This window comes from Cnephaeus nilssonii, assembly GCF_951640355.1.
Source record: "Cnephaeus nilssonii genome assembly, chromosome: X".
Lineage (NCBI taxonomy): Eukaryota > Metazoa > Chordata > Mammalia > Chiroptera > Vespertilionidae > Cnephaeus > Cnephaeus nilssonii.
The window spans coordinates 127,021,283-127,045,459 of NC_137071.1; the positions used below are offsets into that span (position 1 = coordinate 127,021,283).

Sequence of the window (24,177 nt, forward strand, 5' to 3'; positions counted from 1 at the left end):
GTTAAAGTCAGTTGCTTTATTTATTAATAAAATAGTTTAGCCCTGCCGGTGTGGCTCAGTGGTTGACTGTTGACCTATGAACCAGGAGGTCACGGTTTGATTCCCCATCAGGGCACATGCCAGGGTTGTGGGCTCGATCAGGAGGTAGCCGATCAATGATTCTCTCTCATCATTGATGCTTCTCTCTCTCTCTCTCTCTCTCTCTCTCTCTCTCTCTCTCTCTCTCCATTCCTCTCTGAAATCAATAAAAATATATTAAAAAATAAAAGTTGTTTAATTGAGGTATAATTAACATACCATAAATTTCACCTGAGGTAGTTGTACAATGCTCAGATTGTTCTAAATGTGGCCAGTGGGAGTCCCCTCAAGTTGGCTCCCGTGTCCTTTTGGCATATCTCCATCATTTTTGAGCCTATCTTTCCTTTAGATTACATCAGGGTGTTTCAGGCTCATCTTGTACTTTCCCAGTTCTGGTCCTGGAGTCAGCCATCTCCCCCAAGAAGCCTTGATTCCTTTCAGTGAAGAATGGCATCCAGGAAACCAAGATCTGGGCACTAGAAGTACTTACTGCTTCTGCAGTGTGGCTGATTCCAGGCTCTCTCAGTGGACAGAATTAGGATGTATGTGTAATCTCCTATATATGTACCATATGTAGCGAAACCGTCTACACATATGCATGTAAATGCATCCACACATCTATCTTATATGTATATCTACTTATATATAAAAATCCATGAATTCCTATTGATATCTATAATACCAATCCCATACTAGGGTGTTCATCATAGCTTTTCCCTTTTCTGTATTTGTAACTCCATTCTCCAACAGTAAGAAACCTAATTCTCATTATCCACAAGAATTTTACTTATTTGTCAATCCTAGGTTACACATTCAGTAGTTTCAGATTCATGCCCTAGCTGGTGTGGCTCAGTGAATAGAGCGTCAGCCTGCGGACTGAAGAGTCCCGGGTTCTATTCCAGTCCAGGGCACATGCCTGGGTTGGGGGCTCAATCCCCAGTAGGGGGCGTGCAGGAGGCAGCCCATCAATGATTCTCATCATTGATGTTTCTCCTTGGTGTTTCTATCTCTCTTTCTCCCTCTCCCTTCATCTTTGAAATAAAAAAATATATATATATTTAAAAAAATAGTTTCAGATTCACTACCCATACCACTATAGAAGACAAATCTACTAACTAGAGGTCAATATTTGTTACAGCCCTTCTTGTCTTTAACCTGATGAACACCATGATCAAAAGTTACTTGGGTTAGTTCTTCCCATTCCCTTTGAGTGAGGCTGTGTTTAAAATGCAATTAAGGTTCATCTGTTTCTGATTGTGTTCTGTTTTAGGATTCCCCCTTCCCATCCTTGTTATTTTTATTCATTTTCTTAGTATGTGAAACATGAACATGGTTTCAAAAGTCAGAACTATTCCAACAAGTAAACTTTGTTCCTTCTAGTCTGCTCCCACCCAGTGCCTCTAGGCAACCAGTCTCAATAGTTGCTGGTTTATCCTTCCTTTGTTTCTTTTTGTAAAGATAAGCAAATATACGTGTTTTCTTGTTAATCCTCACCAAGGATATTTTTTCCATTTTTTTTTTTTTTTAGAGAGACTGGAAAGAAGTGGGGGAAAGAGAAACATCAATGTAAGAGAGATATATCAACTGGTTGCCTCCTGAACCACCCTGACTGGCACTGGGGATTGAACCTGCAACCCAGGTAAGTGCCCTTGACTAGGAATCTAACCTGCGACCCTTTGGTGCAGAGGCTAGTGCTCTAACCACTGATCAACACTGGCCAGGGCACTTATATCATCTTGGTTTCTACATGAAGGCTTGTATACTATAGATACTGGTGTGCATTTTGCTTTTTCCGCCCCCTTCACTTAACCGTATGTTCTGGAAACCACTCCTCATCAGTTCATAGTTTTCTTCCATTGCTGTGTAGGATTCCATTGTGTGAATGTATCACAGTTTATTCAACCACTGCCTACGCCTAGGAACTGATATTGTTGCCTTCCCTCCACCCCACCCCCCAATTATCAGCCAAGCTACAATGAATAAACTTGTGCATATGTATTTTCACATTGTTGGAAGTTTATCTTTAGGGCAAGTTGCCAGGAGTGGGATTGCTGGGACAAAAGAGAAACACATATTCATTTTTGTTAGATGACAAACTCCCTTCCATTGGGGTTATAAAAAGGACATTTTAAAAAGCACAAAGAAGAAAAGCTGCTATTCATAAGAAAAACCAAACAGCCTTTCTTGCTGCCATTTAGTAGTCCATGTTGGTTTTAAGATTGAGGGATTTAACTTTAAAAAGACTGGCTTTTACAGAGGGATTACATTTCACCAACATTGTTGGAACCTCTGTCGGTGGTTACACCCTCCCCCCAACAACCTAATTCTGCCATCAGAATCGCCCATTTCACGGAGGCAGCAACTGAGGTCACATATAGTAAGCCACAGGAGGGGCCACCTACGGACCGGGCTCTGTGATTCAAACCTTGTCTGTCTGGGCTACAGGCGATTTTAGAGAGTAAGCATTTGTTTCTTTGTGGGATCCCAGGCTTCCCAGAAAATCTGATCCCGAAAATCTGGGAAAGAGAAAAGCAGCCCCCACATCCAGGAGCTGGCCTTCCACTCACAGCTAGACCTTGGTGTCTTCCTGCTGAACATGAACAATTGTATAGACCATCAGCTTCAGACAAGACCACTCTGCGACTGGGATAGATCGAGATAAAAGCAAGACCACTCCATAATCACATCTGAATACCGAGAGGACACAAGCATTGTTCCAGCCACACAAATGACCAGCTGACCCCGCCACACAGAACTTATCTGTAATCGTCCAGAGGAATAAACCTTCTTTAGAAAGATCCCTTTTCAATGTTAGAAACCGATGCTTGTTGAATACACACCTAGACGAGGAAGGGAGCAGAGGACCCTAGAGCTCTGACATGCCTGGGAGGGCCATCTGCCTTGAATGGAGACCTAGGATGGGAAGGAGATCTTCTTTCCTCCTGGGCTGCCTTTGTACCGTTAGGTCCACTGCGTACTTGGAAGTCTCCCCCCGGAGCCCTCCCGGTCCTTTTCTCACGCTGCCCTAAATTCGACCATTAGATGAATCTCACCATTTCCAGTGCGGCTTTGCCTTCTTCCACAAACATGTTGAACCACTTCTGGGAGACATTGACATTTTCCTGTAAACTTTACCTTCTAATCTGTCACAGGAGGCAGGATTTCTGGTGGCTGAGAGAGATGAGGTAACTTTACTGCCAACTCAGCACCCCTTCCTCTTCTATTAAACACCACCCTCCATTTTCCCTTGGTGACACACCTCACCCCACATGTAGTTCCTATGGGACTCACTCCCCCCAGCCCTTTCCAAAACTCTAGGAGTGGACCCTTGACTAGCATAGTTGATAGAGCAATCTGTCATCCCGTCCACAGAGCCAGGAGTGGGTATGTGACCCAAGCCCGGCCACATGACCTATAAAGCTGGCACTACAGGGAAAGAGGTGTTTCTATACTTTGGGGCTCCTAGCTGTTCAGGGGAAGGTGAGGTGGCCCAACATGATGGGCGGCCATCACATGAGAAGAGCCTGCTGAGGGTGAAGCTGTCAAAAAGTAGAACCCCCTTCCAGTGAAAGGTAGGGTTCTTAGATGTGGGGTGCATACCCCATGCTCACTCTGCCTTGGTATCTTCAGTTACCTAAGTGTCTTTTTCTTCAGCTGGTTTAATCTGTGCTTCTGTCACTTACAACCCCTAAATCCCTGAAGAATACATCCATCTTCCCACCTTCGCATGTCCCGGTGGAGTTATTTGCTCATTTTATTTTCTTATTTATTTATCCAGTGATTTTATTTTATTTGCTCATGTTAAATGTTGGTCCTCTGAGGTCACAGAAATGCCACAGCCAGGAGTCAGTTCCAAGGGCTGGCAGGGACCCCTCAGGCCTGGAATCCACCACTCTGGTACCTACAAGGTTCTCAGGCAGGCCTTCTTCTTCACTAGCCAAGAAACTTGGGAACATGGGCTCCTGGCCAACTCTGCCTTTCAGCCTACACTGAGTGGCCAGATGATGATGATCTCTGAACGCATAATAATCTGGCCACTCAGTGTATATCCTATATAATAAAAGGCTAATATGCAAATTGTCCCCTCGGCCGGGAGTTCCACCACCTGGCCAGGCTGGCTGGACCCCGCCATGCACGAATTCATGCACTGGGCCTCTAATATATATATATACACTGAGTGGCCAGATTATTATGATCTCTGAACGCATAATAATCTGGCCACTCAGTGTATTTAGGTGACTTCTGGTGGTATGGAGGGGAGTGGCTTTCCCTTACTTGTCTTCTCTGGTTTGTCTCCAGAAGCAGAGCCTGGATTGGGAGACCTTCAGCTTCCAGCTGTTACTGGTATGTTCTTGGAGACCATCTGTTTTTTCCCTAAAAGGTGGCTGCAGAGGACCTCAGCAATTCCCAGCTCTAAAGTGCAGATGGAGAAACCAAGGCCCTTAGAAATGACCCCCCCCCCCCGCCCCCGCCGCACCACAGAGTTACCTGTAAGGAATTAACTTTTCCTTATCTTCCTTCCCCTTTGTCCTCCAGGTCCCAGGATCCCCTGGGTGGGAGCATGGGAGTGCCAGAGAGAGCAGGTGGGGCATAACCTTACTGGCCAGGGACCTGACCCCCTGATCCATCACCCAGGAAGCGCTTGCTGAGTGTCTTAGCCAAGGATGGAGCACTTGGCTCCTCCTGGGCCAGCATCTGGAAGGAGTCCCAAGCATCCTTTCCCAAATGTCTGCCTCTGGGAATTCTGCAAAGTGAACAGACCTAATGACTGACATCTGGTATTTATTGAGCGCTTACTGTATACTGAGCTATGTAAAGAGCTTTACATCCACTATCTCATTTAATCTTCTCCACACCACGGTCAGGCAGGAACCATATTACATGCATTTTATTGGTAAGGAAACTGAGGAGGCCCAGCAGTTGAAACAACCCACCCCAGAATAAAGCCCTTCCCACAGGTGTCACCAGCACAGGGTCCAGGACGGCAATGGGGCATTTCAGTGCCTGCATGTCCTAAATAAACCCACCCAAACTACCACTGGAGGTGGGGAGCTGTCTGTGTCTTGGATCTGAATGGAGGCACAGAACAAAGGGTGGGAACCAATGTGGGAGGCCAAAGGGGTCATTCCACATCCTCAGAGTGGGGGGATGTGTCACAGCTCCCCATTCCACATCCTGTGCAAAGCACAGCCCCCCTCCCTCCAGGAGCAGGGCAGAGTCCAGAATGGTCTGGATTAAGCTCTGTCTCCCAGTCCCAGCCCCTGAGATTCCCTTGAAGCAAGTCTCCTCCCTCTCAGTGACCTCCGGTAGATGCAGTTAAAGGATAACTTCCAAAATGATAACATCACTGCTCATACAAATGTAAAATGCACATGCATCAAAGGTCTTTTATTAATGAAAGAACTGGCAAGATGTCAGCAATTCTTGGAGGAAAATCTGCAGAACAGATACATGTATAGGCTACCATGATCCTGAAATGAATTTGCCAATAGATGCACTAGACCCGTGGTCGGCACACTGCGGCTCGCGAGCCACATGCGGCTCTTTGGCCCCTTGAGTGTGGCTCTTCCACAAAATACCACGGCCTGGGCGAGTCTATTTTGAAGAAGTGGCGTTAGAATAAGTTTAAGTGTAAAAATTTTGGCTCTCAAAAGAAATTTCAATCGTTGTCCTGTTGATATTTGGCTCTGTTGACTCATGAGTTTGCCGACCACTGCCCTAGACTATTTATAATCATCTTTTCTACAGGGCAGAATAAAATGTATCTCGACAGGACCAAATGCATTTGCATGTTTACGAATGGGAATTGTCAGCCCTGCACATGTTAACTCTTGTCTGTACAGGCCCAGAGACAGATGAGCTGGGTCGGCTACACATCAGCATTCCATTTGAAGGGACACCTGGGGCTAGTTCTGTCCCGTTAAAAGCCTGTCAGAGTCTTTCCCGACAACGCACAGGACTGGTCTAGACAATGGCTGAGACTTTTCCGGCTCAGAGGCACCCTGGGCTGAGGCGTGCCCAGCCCTCAGACTGTGACCACTTTCTGACTCATCTCCTGACTTCTATGCCTTTAAAGACCTGGACGCTGAGGGGCGCCACTAGCTTGCTCACGTAGTGCTTTGGTGAACTTCAGAAAAACAGGCCCCTTCCTCCTGAGGGATGCAGCCCTAAGTCAGAACAAGAGGGATGCCAGAGGGGGCCCAGGCTGCATTTCTGTCCCCCACTCTCCCCCTGGGCCGGGCATTCTTTGTCAGGGCACAGCCTGTGCAACTAGTGGCCTGCTGCCAGACAGCCACAGTCAGCAGTGACTAAAAGAAAGTCATCGGTTTGGGGTTGAGGTGGGGGCACAGATAGGTCCTGACACTGCACCCGAGGGGATTTTGGGGTGGAAGCTAGGCAGGGCTGGGGTGCTGAGACTGGAAGGAGAGACCCCTCTGTCCTCTCCAAACCTGCTCTATCGCTGAGTCAGACTTGGAATTCAGGAGCAGCGGTCACCCCTTGTTCAACCAGAGCCTGTGTTTCCCCTGCGGCACCCCAGTGGGTTGGTGGGGGATCGGGGCTAGTGGTGGAGGTGCCCCCTCCTAGTCCAGGTTGTGCCTGCACCAGGTCTGGCCTCCCTGCTGCTGGTGGGCCAGTGGGCATGGCTCCCCCAGCTCATTTCGAAGCGTTGTCCCTGGAGGCAGGGTGTGAGGACTCAGAGGTGGGAGAGGAGCAAGAGGGGGCCCAATCTTGGGGAGTAGCCATCTGTCTGCTCACTACCTGTGAGCTACTCTTTTAGGTTAGATGCTTCCCTGGGCCTCGGCTGCAGACAGGCGAGCTATTTGGCAGTAGAGTACTGAGGCCTAGCCCTAGATAGAGCATCAGCCCGCAGACTGGAGTCGTGGGTTTGATTCTGGTCAAGGGCATGTACCTTGGTTGCAGGCTGGATTCCTGGCCCTAGGCTTGTGCGGGAGGCAGCCAATCGATGTGTCTCTCTCACATTGATGTTTATCTCTCTCTGTCTCTTCCCCTCTCTTTCACTTTCTCTAAAAAATCAATGGAAAATGTCCTCAGGTGAGGATTGCCAACAATAACAAAAGTAAAAGGAAAGTAAGAGTCCTGAGGCCTAGAAAGGGCAGGTGGCTTACCCTAGGGCCTAGGCCTCTGTGGCCCAGGGAATCTTCCTAAGTGTAGGCTACCTGTTCCAGGGACAGAGAGACAACTCCCTGCCACCAACCCCCATTCATCTCTGGGACCCTTTCAGGCCTGGACACTCGGTCACCTCTCTCAGCCACAAGCAGCTTCCTGACCCAACACACTGCTGTCCCACTTCCAGGCCTTTGCCTTCCGAGTTTTCCTTGCCTCGACTTCTGTCTCCCTACTCCCATACCTGCGTGTCCAGGCTCCCCATTCCATTGCTATGGGCTCCCCTTCCTCTGCCCCTGCCCGCCCCCCCCCCCCCCCCCCCCGCCCCAGGAAGCCTTACTGGAGGCTCTTCTCCGTGCTCTGAGCAGTTTCCTGGCACCTCTGCGTCATATCGTGGTGACTTACAAGCATTGCTCATCTCTCCTGGAGTCTGGAGTCTGGCCACATTGTCTCTGGGTTGCAACAGAGCCCAGTGCAGTGCTCAAGTCAGGAGCACCGTGTTGCATGAAGAAAGGGGCATTTCCCAAGCTCCAGTTTTGTCCCAAGTATCAAGGTTTGAGAAAAGGAAAGTGGTCCTGACTTCCACTCCTCTGGCTCAGTGGAAACCTGGATTCTTAGAGGAAGTGCATTCCTTGGTTTTCCTTACTGTCCCAGCCAGGTGCAGGTGGAAGTGAAGCTACACACCCATCCCCCCACACAGCCACACATGCATGCACAGATGCCATATGTGGGCCCCTAAGGAGACACGTGCACGGACACCAAGATCCGAGACCACAGATAGGCACATCTGAACACATGACCATACCCATGCATGGGCCCCTGGGGATACACGTATATCCATGCCCTGACTCAGGCCCAGGCGCACATATTTTACATGTTGAAACCATGCACACACACATGCATGGGTACCCAGAGTTACACATGCATAGATACGGAGGCCCAGGCCTATGCGCACACCTAATCCACACATAAACATTCATACAGGGTCCATGTGCACAAGCACCCAGACCCAGGCCCATGGACAAATATGCACTTGTGTGCACACACACATTTATGAGCACCTAGGGGTACATGTGCACAGATGCCCAGGCCTGAACCCACGGATACACCTGTACTCTGCACACATACACATTCATGGCTGCCCAGAGGTCCCTGTGCAAAGACACCACGGTCCAGACTACTGGATGCTTGTGCATTCATGCACACACATGTGTGCTTTCATGAGCCCCCCTCCCCCGGGGACATGAAAATACCCATAGAAATACCTGCACCCATGCCACACACATGCCCAGGCATAGGCTCTCAGGAGTACATGTGTACCGATACCCAGGCTCAGCCATGTGTACACCTGTTCCCTCACATCTTCCCCTTCAACTAGACAAATGGACACCCATTGTTGTTATGAATTTTCCCTTCTTTCACTCGAATGCCTGCTTCCCTCACACATGGCCGAGATATCTTGAAGTCAGATCTGAACCTGAGAAGGCAATATGTTAGTCTGCTCAGGCTGTCATAACAAAATACCACAGACTGAGTGGCTTAAACAACAAACATTTATTTCCTCATCGACCTGGAGGCTGGAAGTCCAAGATCAAGATGCCAGCAGGGTTGGTTTCTGGTGAGGACTCTCTTCCTGGCTTGTAGACGGCCACCTTTCTACTGTCTTCACATGGCCTTTCCTCTGTGCATGTGTGTGAGGAAAGAGCACACTGGTGTCTCTTCCTCTTCTTATTATGCCACTAGTCCTATCAGATTAGGGGATATATATACTCTTATGACATCACTTCACCTTTATTACCTCCTTAAAAGCCTATCTACAAATGCAGCCACTACGGGGTTAGTTAGGGCCTAACATGAATTTTGAGAGGACACAGTTCAGGTCCTAACAGTCAATAAACAAAGCACTACCTTTTAAAAAAAATCCTCACCTGAAGACACTCCCTGCATTGATTTTCAGAGAGAGTGGAAGGGAAGGAGGAGTAGGGGGAAAGAGAAACATTGATGTGAAAGGGCCACATCAATTGGTTGCCTCCTGCACCCGCTGCCCAGGGCGGGGGATTGAACCTGCAACCTGAGACCTTTCTGTGCACAGGCCAACACTCCAACCACTGAGCAACACCAGCCAGGGTAACAAACCCCTACCTTGAAGAACTTCAGGATGCTCAAGGCGTCTCCTTTTCCTTAGGTGCATTCCTGAGACATGTCTGTGCAGACACCACACAGAGAGGAGAAATAACAACAGGCACGATCACAACTCTCTTGTACACATAGAATTCTTTATTGCTTGCAAAGTATTGCACTTAAAAAAAGGTCATGTTTATTGAGGCATATTTTACATACGGTAACTTTTCCCTTTGTAGCATACAGTTCTCTGAGGCTTGACAAACAAAAATAGTTGGTTAACTGCTACCAAAAATAGGACATAGAACAGTTCTCTCACTTCAAAATACTTCTTTTTTTTTCATCTGAGGATATGTTTATATAGAAGAGGAGAAGGAGGAGGTGAAGGAGGAGGAAAAGGAGGAAGAGGAGGAAGAGGAGGAGGAGGAGGAGGAGGAGGAGGAGGAGGAGGAGGAGGAGGAGGAGGAGAGAGACTGTGTTGTAGACACCCCTGTGGGTTGAGAATGACTAGGGTGTGGTACCCCTTAGGTTACAAAGACTGGGAAATGGACACCCATTGTTGTTATACAGTTTGAAGAATTGACAAACCTGTGGTCAAACTGACTGGGGCATGTATACTTTTGGGGTGACACAGACTGGGTTATGGACAACCTGGGGCCGCACACAATGGAAAGTAGTCATTTCTGTCACCACAGACTGGGGTGGAAACACTCCAGGAGCCACTCAGACTGAAGCACTCCACTGAGGACACACGGTCTGAGGTCATGTGTACCTCTGTGGGCAAACTGACTCTGGTATGTGAAGTTCTGAAGTCACACAGAGGGGTGTGGACACTCCTGGAGTCACAGTCAGGGCTGGGCAGATGGAGAGGGGTGCACCTGAGGTCAGAGATGGCCTGGGCCAGACTGGTCCCTCCTGGGCCACACACACGGGAGTGTAGACACCACTGGGTCACACAGACTGGAGATTAGACATTGCTCCTGTCACAGCTACTTGCATGTGCATACTTTGGATGTCAAGCAGATGGGGGCGGAACAACTAGGGACATATAGCCTGAGGCGAGTACACTCTTGAGGTCGAGAAGGCTGTGTTTATGTTCCTGGAAATTGAGATGTGAACACTCCTGTGACAGAGACGGGAGTGTGCTCACTCCTGGGACCTCATAGACTGTAGTGTTGACACTGCTGGATTCTTACAGTCATGGGCATGGATACTCCCATGGTCACAGAGTCTTCTGTGTGGACTCTTCAGTCATGTCTTCCTTATTGTCACAATGACCTGGGTGGGAAGAATCCTGGGTTAACACTCCGTGGCGTGTCCCCCAACCCAAGGGTTACAGAGACTTGGTATGGACACTCCTAGGGTCACACAGTCAGGTACAGAAACAATTAGGGTCACAGAGTGGGATGTAGGGAATCTTGAGGTCACTGGACTGGGGTGTGGACAAAGAAGGTGAGTTGTTGTTTTTTTAAAAATATCTTTTTATTGATTTTTTTTTTTTTTTTTTAGAGAGAAAGGAAGGGAGAGGGAGAGAGAGATAGAAACATCAATGAGAGAGAATCATCGATCAGCTCCCTCCTGCAACTCCGGCATGTGCCTTGACCAGGAATCAAACTGGTGGCCTCTTGGTTCCTGGGTCGATGCTCAACTGCTGAGCTACACTGGCCAGGCAGAAGGTGAATTTCAAAAGATATGGAAGTGAGCCTGGGCTGGCGTGGCTCAGTGATTGAGCGTTGACCTATGAACCAGGAGGTTACAGTTCAATTCCTGGTCAGGGCACATGCCGGAATTGTGGGCTCAGTCCCCAGTAGGGGGCATGCAGGAGGCAGCTGATCAATGATTCTCATCATTGATGTTTTTCTCTTTTTAAAAAATATATTTTTATTGATTTCAGAGAGAAAGGGAGAGGGAGAGATAGAAACATCGATGATGAGAGAGAATCACCGATTGGTTGCCTCCAGCACGTCCCCACTGGGGATGGAGCCCACAACCTGGGCATGTGCCCTGACTGGAATCGAACCAGGGACCCTTCTGTCCACGATCTGAAGCTCTATCCACTGAGCCAAACCAGCCAGGGCTCATCATTGATGTTTCTATTCTCTCTCCCTCTCCCTTCCTCTCTGAAATCAATGAAATATATTAAAAAATAAAAAAGGTATGGAAGTGAGTTGCAGAAACCGGTTCTGTCCGGGTAGCTGATGAGTTTGTCAGCTCCTATTTGCTAAACTATAGAAATTCAAGACTGCAGTCAAGACAGGCTATCTGACATTTCCTTAAGAAAAGGGATTTAACATAAAAATTGTTCTGTGGAACCCTTTGACATCTAGTTAAATCTGTGGACCTCTTTTTTTTTTTAAAAAAATTAAATCTTTATTGTTGAAAGTATTACATATGTTCCCATTTCCCCCAATTGACCCCTTCTAGCCTCCCATCTTGCCCCAGGCCCTCACCACCCTATTGTCTGTGTCCATGGGTTATGCATATATGCATACAAGGTCTTTGGTTGATCTCTTCCCACCCACCCACCCTCTCCTGCCTTCCCTCTGAGATTCCACACTCTGTTCCATGCTTCTATGTCTCTGGGTCTATTTTGTTCATTAGATTCCACATATGAGTGAGATCATGTGATATTGCCTTTCACTGGCTTATTTTGCTTAGCATAATACTCTCCAGGTCTGATCTGTGGACCTACTAAAAGAATATTTTAAAAAGCATACACATGCAGCCCTGGCCGGTGTGATCAGTGGTTAGAGTGTCCACCTGCTCACCAATGGGTTGTGGGTTTGATTCCTGGTCTTGGTTGGGGCATGTGCAGGAGGCAACCAACCAATGTGTCTCTCTCACATTGATGTTTCTCTCCCTCTCTCCCCCTCCCTACCTTACACTCTTCTCTAAAAATCAATGGAAAAAATATCCTTGGGTGAGAATTCACACACACACACACACACACACACACACACACACAAAGCATGCACATGCAAAAACACACTCAGATACAAAAAATTACTATGAAACCAATTGAATAGTACAGGGGTTCCTCAAAAGGTTAAATAGCACTACCATATGATCCAGGAATCCCACTTCTTGTATTTATCCAAAGGAGATGAAAACACTATCTCAAAGAGATATCTGCACCTCTATGTTCACAGCAGCATTATTCAAAACAGACAAGATACGGAAACAACCTATGTGTCTGTCGATGGATGAATTAATACAGAAAATGTAGTGTATGCATACAATGAAATACTAAAGCTGCATGTATGCCCATTCCACTCCTAAGAACTGACTGCTAGAACGTACAGCTGTAAAAAAATGAAATCCTGCCATTTGTGACAATATGGATGGACCTTGAGGGTTAGGATTAGGGAGCTAAGTCGGACAATGACCAAAACCGGGTGATTTCATTTATATGTGGAATCTTTAAAAAATGAACTCAGAGAAACAGAGACCAGATTGGTGGTTGCCAGAGGTGGGGGTGGGGTAAGGGACATGGGTGAATGGTTAAAAGGTACAAACTTCCAGTTATAAATAAGTCATGGGGATGTAATTATAGCATGGTGGCTATTCTATATAATAAAAGGGTAATATGCAAATTAACCTAACGGCAGAACGACCGGTCGCTATGATGTGCACTGACCACCAGGGGGCAGATGCTCAATGCAGCAGCAGCCCCCATCTGGCAGGCCCCGATCGCCCGATGGGGAATGGTGAACCGGGGGTGGTGGCGGCAGACACAGGTGGCACCAGGCCAAGGCCCCCACCCTGCCAGTCACCCCATGACCGGCTTCGGGGGATGGGGCTGGCGAGTGGGCAGGAACAGCCAACCTCTTGGTCCCTCCCCGCAACCGGCAGGCTCTGATTGACTGATGGCAAATAGGGAACTGGAGGTGGGTGGCAGCGGGGGGTGGGGCCGGCAGCCAGGGAAGTTGGCCCTGATCTCAGGCCAGGCCTAGGAACTGTACCCCGTGCATGAATTTCATGCACTAGGCCTCTAGTAGTTAATAATATGGTATTGTGGCCCGGCCAGTGTGGCTCAGAGGTTGAGTGTTGGCCCATGATCCAGGAGGTCACGGTTCGATTCCCGGTCAGGGCATATGCCTGGGTTGTCGGCTTGATCCCCAGTGTGGGGCGTGCAGGAGGCAGCTGATCAATGATTATCTCTCATCATTGATATTTCTCTCTCTCTCTTCCTCTCCCTTCCTTTGAAATAAAAAACATATTAAAAAATAATATGGTATTGTGTATTTGAAAGTTGCCAAGAGAGATCTTAAGAATACCCATCAGAGGAAAAAAATTTAACTCTGTGAGGTGACATTTCACAATATACTATGTGGTGAACATTTCACAATATGCATACATATCAAATCATTATGTTGCACACTTTTAAAAAAAAATACTTTATTGATTTTTTACAGAGAGGAAGGGAGAGGGATAGAGAGTTAGAAACATCGATCAGCTGCCTCCTGCACACCTCCTACTGGGGATGTGCCCGCAACCAAGGTCCATGCCCTTGACCGGAATCGAACCTGGGACCTTTCAGTCCGCAGGCCGACGCTCTATCCACTGAGCCAAACCGGTTTCAGCTATGTTGCACACTTTAAACTCATATGTCAATTATATCTCAATGAAACTAGAAAAATTATGACCATCCATATTAATTTTTTTAAATCCTCACCTGAGGATATTTTTTAAAAATTTCTTTATTGATTAAGGTATCACATATTTGTCCTCATCCCCCCATTCCCATCCCACACCCCTCCCCATGCATGCCCCCACCCCCCTGTTGTCCTTAACCACTGGTTAGGCTCATATGCATACACACAAGTCCTTTGGTTGATCTCTCCCCTTTATCCCCACCCTCCCCTACCCTCCCTCTGAGGCCCGACCTGAGGATATTTTTTCCATTGCTTTTCAGAGTGGGAGAAACATCAATGTGAGAGAGAAACATCAACTGGCTGCCTCCCACACGCACCCCAACTGGGGATGGGGAGTGAACCTGCAACCCAGGTACATGCCCCTGTGGTGCTTGGGTCAACGCTAACCACTGTACACACCAGCCAGGGCTGCCGTCTATATTAAAATGAAACAACACTGGGATGTAATAACAGATGGCATTTTTATTAATAAAACAAATTGTAAGATATCCATAATTCCAATTAGTGATGAATGTGAACAATATTTCATGATGCCCATACAACCCTACTATAAAAATGAACTGATTTGATTTGGTTTGGCAGGAAAGTTGCAGGCACTGCTTTTATAATTATGATTTACTGCTAGAAATTTATATTTGGGAATATAGCTAAATTTTAGTCATATTAGTGAAAATAAAGATGTACTATTTTCCTTCATCAAATTCATGGATACCCCTGGGAAGATTCAGAGAAGAGGCAAGATCTCAGTCAAGAACTCCTTGTGTAGTTCAAACGAACATTCCATGATGTTTCTTTCCTGGTTGTGTTCCTGGTGGTCATTCCAGGTTCCCACTCGAAGCTTGTGTTCAGGGCCCAGTGACGAGATATTTGAAAAACAAGTTCATTAACACAAGTTCTGGCTCTCCTGATAGCAAACAGCTTCCAAGTTGTCGCAGACTGCCAGCTATTAAAAGGTTAAAGAAAAAGTTTTAAACAAAAACGCATTTCCCCACTTTCTTCTACTTAATCATTGTCCACCCGGCTACTAACATTTTTGTGAAGTTTCCTCCCTACTTTTATTTTATTATTATTTTATTTTTTAAATATGTTTTTATTGATTTCAGAGAGGGAGAGGGAGAGACAGAAACATCAATGAGAATCATTGATTGGCTGCCTCTTGCACGCCCCCTACTGGGGGTTGAGCCCACAACCCAGGCATGTGTCCTTGATGGGAATCGAACCTGGGACCTTTCAGTCTGCAGGCTGACGCTCTACCCACTGAGCCAAACCAGCTAGGGCTCCTCCCTACTTTTATTATAAACAGTGATATACAGAAAAATGCATAAAACACATATAAGTTCCGTTTAATGAGTAATAATAGGGTCTTATTTCATATAATCGTAGGATATTCATTCTTGTTGCCAATAATGCTCTGCCGTGAACAAACCATGATTTAATAAACCATTCTTTTTATTTTTTATTTTTATTGATTTCAAAGAGGGAGAGATAGAGATATCAGTGATGAGAGAGACTCATTGATTGGCTGCCTTCTGCATGGCCCCTACTGGGGATGGAGCCCGAAACCCAGGCATATGCCTTGACTAGGAATCAAACCAGTGACCTTTAGGTTCCTGGGCCGATGCTCAACCGCTGAGCCACACCTGGCCGGGCTAACAATCTATTCTTCAGTTGATGGATGTTTGCACTGTTTCTAGTCCCGGGGTACTACAAATAGTGCCAACTAGGAAATTTTAGTACTTATTTATAAGCCATTGTCAGAAAGGGATGTCCCTTAACTTGAGGGCCTAAGGATGAGAAACTCCAGCACTGACATGTTTAGCCCACTCTGCTACAGGTAAACTGCCCCCCCCCCCCCCCCCCCCGCTGCTCCCTTGCACACCAGGCACAGTTCCGCCTCAGGGCCATTGCATTTGCCTGAAATGCTCTCCCTAGATAGATACATGGATTCCCTCCCTCATCTCCTTCAGGTCTCCGCTCAAACGTTACCTCAGTGAGGCCTTCCATGCCAACACTATTAGAAAGTGCACACTGCCACCCCCAGAATTCCTGATTCTCTTTACCCTGCTTTATTTAAACTTTTTTCATATCCAATATTTTAAAAAAATATATTTTTTTATTGATTTCAGAGAGGAAGGTAGAGGGAGAGAGAGATAGAAACATCAATGAGAGAGACTCATTGATTGGCTGCTTCCTGCATGCCCCCTACTGGGGATCTAGCTCAAAACCTGGGCATGTGCCCTGACTGGAAATCTAATTGTGACCTCCTGGTTCAGGGGCCAATGCTCAACCACTGAGCAACATCGACTGGGCCAATATTACTTTTACATATTATATATAAAATACTAGAGGCCCGATGCACGAAATTTGTGCAAGAGTAGGCCTTCCTTCCCCCGGCTGCTGGCACCGGCTTCCCTCTGGCACTCCCATGATCTCCCTCACAGCCCTGGCTTCATCCAGAAGGTCGTCTGGTCTAATTAGCATATTATGCTTTTATTATTATAGATATGTCTATATAAAACACATTATATTACAATGCAAGCTATATAAATACATATATATTTGAAATGCAAGCTGTAAGTGTGTATATATGTGTGGAGGGCAACTCCGGCATTCAGACCGTTTTATTTATTACCTCTTCCCCAATCTAGAAGCTCTACCAGGGCCATGGTATTTCCCTGTTTTCCCCACTCTACCTCCAAACCTAGAACAATGCCCAGCACACGGTACAGGTTTAATAAATGTTTACCGAATGCCTCAATATGTAATATGTAAAATGCTTAAAGCAGTTCCTGACATACAATTTCAGATGCTTAGTAAAGGTTTGCTGAATGAAATCTTATCAGTTGATGTAAAAATGTCAAAGGTGAAATTTTACTGATCTTTTTCTTAAAGGTGTCCTTTACTCAAGCTCTTAGATAAAAAGGCTGATTTACCTTGATGTGTTAAGGTGAACAATTCATTCCACTGTCTTCCACCTACTCAAGAAAAAGAAAAGAGTCTCAGATGCTTGGCTAAGCTTTTCCATTCATTATAGTTGGTTTTACCCATTGATTTTTACAGCTATTGGGAGGCAGGGAAGAGAATTTTGACCCCGGAAGCCACACGATTTGGGGGCAGGAAGAGGAGTACTGGGCGGGGTCACTCTGGGCACAGAGATAGGGCACAGCAGTGCCCTGGGCCACATGTTTCCAGACCTCAGAGGCCATCAGGGTGTGGCGCTGTGGGGCAGCCAGGGGCTGGGCCAATGTGTCCACTGTGTTGACGGGGCAGTCCTGGGAGCGGATCTCCTTGGCCAGCCGCCCCTTCTTCTTCAACGTGCAGGCTTCCTGGTATGGCGGTGAGATGGGGGGCTGCGTGGGGGGCGTGTACTTGTACTCTGAGCCATCCTCCAGCTGCAAGGACACATAGCGGGGAGCTGGTGAGGATCTGGGAACCTAGGAGAGCACCCTCCCTCCATCTGCCTACCGTCAGTTGGGCACTCACGTCCAGTGGGTAGCTGCGGTCCGAATCATAGGAGCTCAGGTCCCCGCAGGCTACAAATGGCACAATGATGCGGGTGGGTCCATCTAATTGGTTGAGATCTGGATCTGACAAGCAGGGAGAAATAAGACAGGACAAGGCTGGGATGCCTGGGATCGGTCATGAATTGGGCTGCAGCATGGGTACCGAGGCCTCCCCCTTTATCCACCAGCTACTCTCACTCCGCCACCGGAAATCCTTTATTTGGTTCAGATCACTTTCTCAGGGAAGCCCTCCATGATCAACCCTTCTAAAATATCAGCCCCACTGCTTTTTTCCACACTGTACTTTCTTTCTTTTTTTTTTTTTAAATACATTTTATTGATTTTTTTACAGAGAGGAAGGGAGAGGGTTAGAGAGTTAGAAACATCGATGAGAGAGAAACATCGATCAGCTGCCTCTTGCACACCTCCTACTGGGGATGTGCCCGCAGCCAAGGTCCATGCCCTTGACCGGAATCGAACCTGGGACCCCTCAGTCTGCAGGCCGACGCTCTATCCACTAAGCCAAACCGGCCAGGGCTCCACACTGTACTTTCATGTCTATCTGCCTTTCTATCATATACAGCATGAACCTTGTCTCACTCAATCATGTTTGCTACATGAGCAGGCTCTGTGCCCTTTCCCACTCAGAGCCAGGTGAGCCCAGCTGGTGTGGCTCAGTGGTTGAGCATCAACCATGAACCAGGAGGTCATGGTTCAATTCCTGGTCAGGGCACATCCCCGGGTTGCAGGCACAGTCTCCAGTAGGCGGCGAGCAGGAGGCAGCCGATTGATATTTCTCTCTCATCGATGTTTCTATCTCTGTATCCCTCTCCCTGCCTCTCTTTCTAAAAAAAGGGCCAGGTGTTAAGAACCTCATGGGGCAAAATTCCCACATGGGTAGGGTTTCCACATGGGGGCGTGACCGAATCTTCTTAGGCTACAATCTCCTTAGGCGGGTGTCTCAACTGGGGCAGAGCTCAGACCTTCCTGGGACAGAATTTCACCAGGTCCAAGAGTAGTTACCACTAGAGGACTGGGCTGAAGATCCTCCTGGGATATAATATCCAGATGGTGGTGGTGGGGGGCGGTTTCCACCAGAGGGTGGGGCTGAGTCTCTAGGGACAGAATTCCTATTAGGAACAGTGTCTCTACCAGGGGGTGAGGCTGAGAACCCTCCTGAAACATAAATTCCACAAGGGGGCAGTGTCCCCAGGGACAAGCACAAGGCTCTGGCTCTCACCGTAAGAGTGGTCCAGCAGGGGTTTGGTCAGGTCTGGCAGGAAGCCCTCAGGGGGGTCATAACCCTGACAGACGGCGAAGGCCTCTGTGGGTGAAAAGTAGAGTGAGGGGCGACTGTCATCTCCACCTCGGGGCAGGACATGTCCCTGAGATGGCATTGACTGCCCAGCCCTTCCACCCCACTGACCGATGCTGGAGTTCCGGCTGCTCCTAGGCTTGGCACAGAGCACGTTGGAAAAGAAGACACGCAGCTGGCTGTAGATCAGTGTCACATCCCGGCCTCGGAAGATCTGCAGGGTGGAGAGGCAGAGATGGAGGCATGAGGGCGACCCTCAGGGACCCATCTCTGTCCCCCACTAGGTTTCCCAAGGCTTACCTTGGCTACAAAGCAGCCCCCTGGCTTCAAGACGTGTGTAGCAATGTTCAGAGCCTGTGGACAGGGCAGATAGCTAAGGCTGGGGCAGAGACAGCCAGGAGGGGGTCAAACTGAGGCAAGGGCAGCCAGGGTTACTCACGGCTAGGAGAAGCTGGGCCTGCATATACTCATCAACATCATGGAGGCCAGTTACTGCGGCAAGAGGAACGGCATTAGGGGGGCCATCCAGTTCTAGCTATCTTCTTGTCCCAGAGAGGTTAGAAGGCTAAAAACATTTCCCAGGCTCTCTTATTGCTAAGGCTCTGCATGCAAATTAATGTCTTTCAACTAGATGCACATTCTGAGCTCCTAATCCCTAGGAGCTCATTTTAATTCTCAAAACAACCTTATCTGCAATTCTCTTTATCGTCATGTTTACCTCCAGTTCAGATTCTGAAACTCCAGACTCAGATCAGAGTTGACATCTCAGACTTGAGCTGTCCAAAACCAAACTCCTGCCCTTCCTGCCCAAACCGGTTCCTCTCACCATCTTCCCTGTCTCATCTGATCCTGCCAGTTGTTCAGACCAAAAACCTTCGTTACCTTTGACAAGCTCCATTCTCTCCTCATACCCATATTCAAGCCATTTGCAAATCCTGTCGGCCCTACTTTCAAAAGATCTCCTGAACTGACCCTCTTCTCATCACTACTGTCATCAGTCAGCTGGAATACTGCAATGGCCTCCTCCTCCCCAGGCCCCCCGGCTTACATCCTTGCCCCTCACACTGCTCACAGCAGCCAGGGGGATCCTGTCACAACCCAGAGTCAGGCATGGCCCTCCACTGCTTATAACCCTCTCATGGTTTTCTCTGAGTTCTCATCTCAGTGAAAAAGTCAAAGTTCTTACTGTGACCCATAAGGATCCACACAAGGACCTGTCCTTTTGTCACCTCATGACCTCACCTCCTACCACTCTCCTCACTCTGATCCAACCACACTGATCTCCACACGGGTGTTCACACACACCAAGCACCCTCCCACCTCAGGGCCTTTGCACAGCCTGGTCCTTTTGCCTGGATTGTTCTTCCTCCAGGCATGCCTCTGGCCCACTCTCTCACCTTTAGGTCTTTGTGAGACCTTCCCTATCCACTTTATTTAATATTCCAATAGGTACTCCCTCCTTCCCCTTTTCATTGATTTCCCCATGGTGCTTATCACCTTTTGATATGCCACAGAGCTCAATCATGTTTCTTTTCCATCTGCTCCCACTAGACCACCAGTTCTATGAGGTCAGAGATTAGTGGAGTTTTATTCACAAATGTTTTCCCAACATGTAGAACAGTGCCCAACACACAACAGGTGCTCAGTAAATGTGTGTTGAATGGATGACTGACTGAATGACAAAAATGAATGGGCTGTAAGATAGATTGGAGAGCTGCAGAGAGAAGAAAGACAAGATATGAAAGGAGGGAAGGGTGGGCAACAGACAAAACTGAAGTGGTAGGAGGGAGAAGACAGAGGCAGAGAGCAGGCAGCAGGGTAGGGAGAAGTTGCCAGATGTGGGAAACAGCTGACAGAGGACGAGAGGCAGGGACTTGGTGAAAGAATCCAACAAAATGGGAGATACAGAAAGACATACATGGGACCCCCCACCTGGTCTCCCAACCCGTGTTTACCATCGGGAGCCCCGTCACACACCACTAGGTCCGCGGGGCAGCCCTCAAAGTGCCGGATGATCTCCTTGGCAGTGGACAGCTATGGAAGAGAGGGTGAATGAGTAGCCCCAAGGTCCCCGCATGCTGTGGCCATCTGACCCCACCTGTCCATGGCCCTAGCCCAGTGGTCGGCAAACTCATCAGTCAACAGAGGCAAATATCAACAGGACAACGATTGAAATTTCTTTTGAGAGCCAAATTTTTTAAACTTAATCTTCTTCTGACGCCACTTCTTCAACATAGACTCGCCCAGGCCGTGGTATTTTGTGGAAGAGCCACACCCAAGGGGCCAAAGGGCCGCATGGGGCTCGCGAGCCGCAGTTTGCCGACCACGGCCCTAGCCCATAGGCCCAGAGTCAGACAAATGCTCATGCTTTGCCTGTCTAAGACCACACTCCGTCTCTGAGGACCCAGTCCCATAATTTTTTGCCATCTCTCTGGGATGACAGCCTGCTGGCTCTGTTTCTCGGCTTCCCTGTCACACTCTCTCTGGTTCTCTCCGTTACTTTATTTCTGTCTCTGTCTGTTTCTCTGTCTCTTCCACTTTCTGTAGCCCCCAGGTGAGAGGAGCTTCACCCAGGAAACACCCCCCACACCCTCAGCCATGCTCTTACCTGGGTGATGTCCCCCTGGATCTGTAACACACCTGGTAGTGGAGCCATAGCTTGAAGGTCTACAGCCACCACATGGCCAGACCCCTGTGGACTCCTGTGAACAACACGACCCATGTCAGCCCAGTTTTCACTCCTGGCCCGCCCCCCCCCACCTAGCCTGCCCTCCAGGAACCCCCCATCTGGGACTCCACACTCACCCAATCTTCTGGCTCAGCACCTGGCTCCAGCTGCCCGGGGCTGCACACAGGTCAACTGCCCGTGTCACGCCTGAGCACACACAGGAAGGCGTAGTGTCAGATGCACCTACTGCTCCAACCCGGGGACCCTGCAAACTTCATCCCTCTCCCCTGGGGAGCTCCCACATCTATCTTCTGCCCAGGGGCCCAAGACTTCTTGAGTATCTGCACACCTTCCTGCTTGGCCCCTGCTTCACAGACCCTTCAAGTTAGCCCACCCACCACAGATGGCTCTGCAGACCTAGTTCATTTGCCTGTTCCCTGTGCCTGCCCACCCCCCAGTGATCTGCCTGCCAGGTGGGGACCTTGGAAGAGTTGGAATTCCTCATTGAGTTGTAGCAGCTTGAAGGCACTGCGGGCACGCCAGCCATTCTCCTTGGCCAGGCGGTAGTAGACATCCCGCTTGTCCTTCGACGTCCGTCCCATCTTGCACACTGTTTGCCCAGGGACCTGCCAACAGGAAGTTGATGCCATCCTGTATCAGTAACTGGGTGAGTGGACCACCACCTGTCTCTGTAGGTCAGTGAAAAAGCACACTGGGCTCATCTGACCCACGTGACAGCTCACTCAGCAGATCAGAAGACTGGAACCCAGTCACCGATCCCACTGACCTCACGGAGCCTGAAGAACTCCAGGCTGAATCTAAGCTCCACCCACTCACCCCCACAGAACCCATCACTCCCCGCACAGATCCCCCAAACCCCAAACTTATCTCATAGGTGAATCATTACTGATCCTGTCAACCTCCACTCTTGTCACCCACACTCCACTTATTACACCCCAAGACTCTAGCAACCCTTCTCTGCCCACCTTATCGCCATTAACATCTCACTGTCTCCCCAGATGTCCTCATTGCCCCTAGATTAATATAGCCCTATTAGTCCCTCATTAATCCCTTGTTTCAATCCCCTTATCTTAATACTGTCTCATTGTACTCCCCACCCCCTTAATATCTCTCTCCCTACCAACTTTTTATTAATCCCTGAAATGATTAGGTCCCCAGTAATTCCTTTATTACTACATTGTTATCAACACCCATTAATGCCTGGAGGGTCATGGCCTATTAGTTCCCATTAAGCTCTCAATTGCTATGATCTATCAGTCCCCATTAATTCAGCCCTCCAATTGATCTCTCATAGATCACACCATTTGTACCTGGTAATTCCTTCATTACCACACACTAATGTTAATCCTGGGTGATCAGTTTCCCATTCTCCCCTCACTGCACATTTTGCCCCCCAATAATTACTTGATGATGACCTCCCAACACCTTACTATTACCCTTTCTTTGCTCAGTTACCATTAATTCCTCAATGATCATGCCATGATCACCCATGAAAAGCCTTTGACTACAACACCTGTTCGTCTCTCATTTCCTTTTCTTGCTCACTGCTTCCATTAGTTCCTTGACCATGACCCCCCACTGGTCTCTATTATTCCCTGCATAGCCTCACCATTATCTTTTCAATTACTATGCCCCAGCATTCTTCACTAACCTGTAGAAATCATACCTCCATCACTCCCTTAGGGATCACACCCCCGTTTGCCTTCCATTACCTTCTAGTTGCTCACTCTACCACCATCTCATTAATCAATGACCACACCCCCACTGGTCCCCACGAACATGTCGACCATTAGCCCCTATTGATCCCTCCATCACAGCCCCACCAGAGCTCCGCACACTCATGCCTTCCCCAATGAACAGCCGTCTGGTCACACCACGGTTCCCTCCTCTATATTAACTCAAAGACCATGTCCCTACTGGGGCCTTCAGACCCCCCTCAAGGCGGATCCGCTGATATCTGGACCCCTGACTCCCCCAGCCCACCCCGCGATAGTAGTCCCCTTTCTACTCGCAAACCTGGGGTCTGCAGCCTCCCCGGTGTCAGCCGGCCAGACTACTAGCAGCAGCGACGAGGGCGAACTTCTCTCCTCCCCTCGCTGGCGGGACAGTGAAGTCGTGCCTCAACTGCCCTCCGTGCCCCAGGGCCTACCGTAGCTTTCCAAGTGAGGAGGAGCGGGACGCGAGAGTCCGGTCCGCCAGCAGCCCGAGTCCAACCGGTGGGAAATCTTTGGGGTTCGGTGTCTGTTCTTAGTGGCTCTGAATGCCGATCGCGCACGCCTGCGGGCTCCAGCAGCGGGGCGATCCTGTCATCGTGGAATGCGGAGGCTCCCGCGAGGTCCGGACCGACCCGAACTTACAGCGCGTGTCCCGTCACCTTGTGTCGACGTAGCTGGGACGGGAGGACTGCGGTTCCCAGCATGCAAAGGGCGTGACCAAAGCGGCTGAACTCGCGCATGCGTGATGGAAACCTCACCGGGGACAAAAAAAAAAAGACACAACACACACACACACACACACACACACACACAAACAAAACAAAACAAAACAAAACAAAACAAAACAAAACAAAAAAAAAACTGCCTTTGTTCTTTTGTCCCAAGGCTAAGATCGGTTTTCTCCCCGCTCCTTCCTTCTCAGTGAGCGGTGTGTGGACTACATTTCCCAAAATGCAACGAGGCACCACAGCACCCA

General features: G+C 48.5%; 1 protein-coding gene across 2 annotated transcripts; it reads right to left on the reverse strand.

Annotated features, from left to right (window-relative positions):
- Nucleotides 1-14,248: 14,248 nt before the first annotated feature.
- On the reverse strand, nucleotides 14,249-23,888 carry FTSJ1 (FtsJ RNA 2'-O-methyltransferase 1). Of its 2 annotated transcripts, none has more exons than XM_079765996.1 (13): nucleotides 23,636-23,888; nucleotides 21,947-22,091; nucleotides 21,603-21,672; nucleotides 21,406-21,499; nucleotides 20,753-20,831; nucleotides 19,237-19,289; nucleotides 19,098-19,151; nucleotides 18,909-19,011; nucleotides 18,723-18,806; nucleotides 17,463-17,560; nucleotides 17,174-17,371; nucleotides 16,913-16,954; nucleotides 14,249-14,922 (listed from the first exon to the last, which is right to left on the reverse strand). In XM_079765996.1, the coding sequence occupies exons 2-12, from the start codon at nucleotides 22,065-22,067 to the stop codon at nucleotides 16,922-16,924; spliced, it is 987 nt and encodes a 328-aa protein (XP_079622122.1). In that variant the 5' UTR covers nucleotides 22,068-22,091; nucleotides 23,636-23,888; the 3' UTR covers nucleotides 14,249-14,922; nucleotides 16,913-16,921. The 2 variants fall into 2 exon arrangements, with proteins under 2 accessions (XP_079622122.1, XP_079622121.1); XM_079765995.1 differs by having other exon boundaries at nucleotides 14,250-14,922; nucleotides 17,463-17,566.
- Between the last annotated feature and the right edge of the window lie 289 nt (nucleotides 23,889-24,177).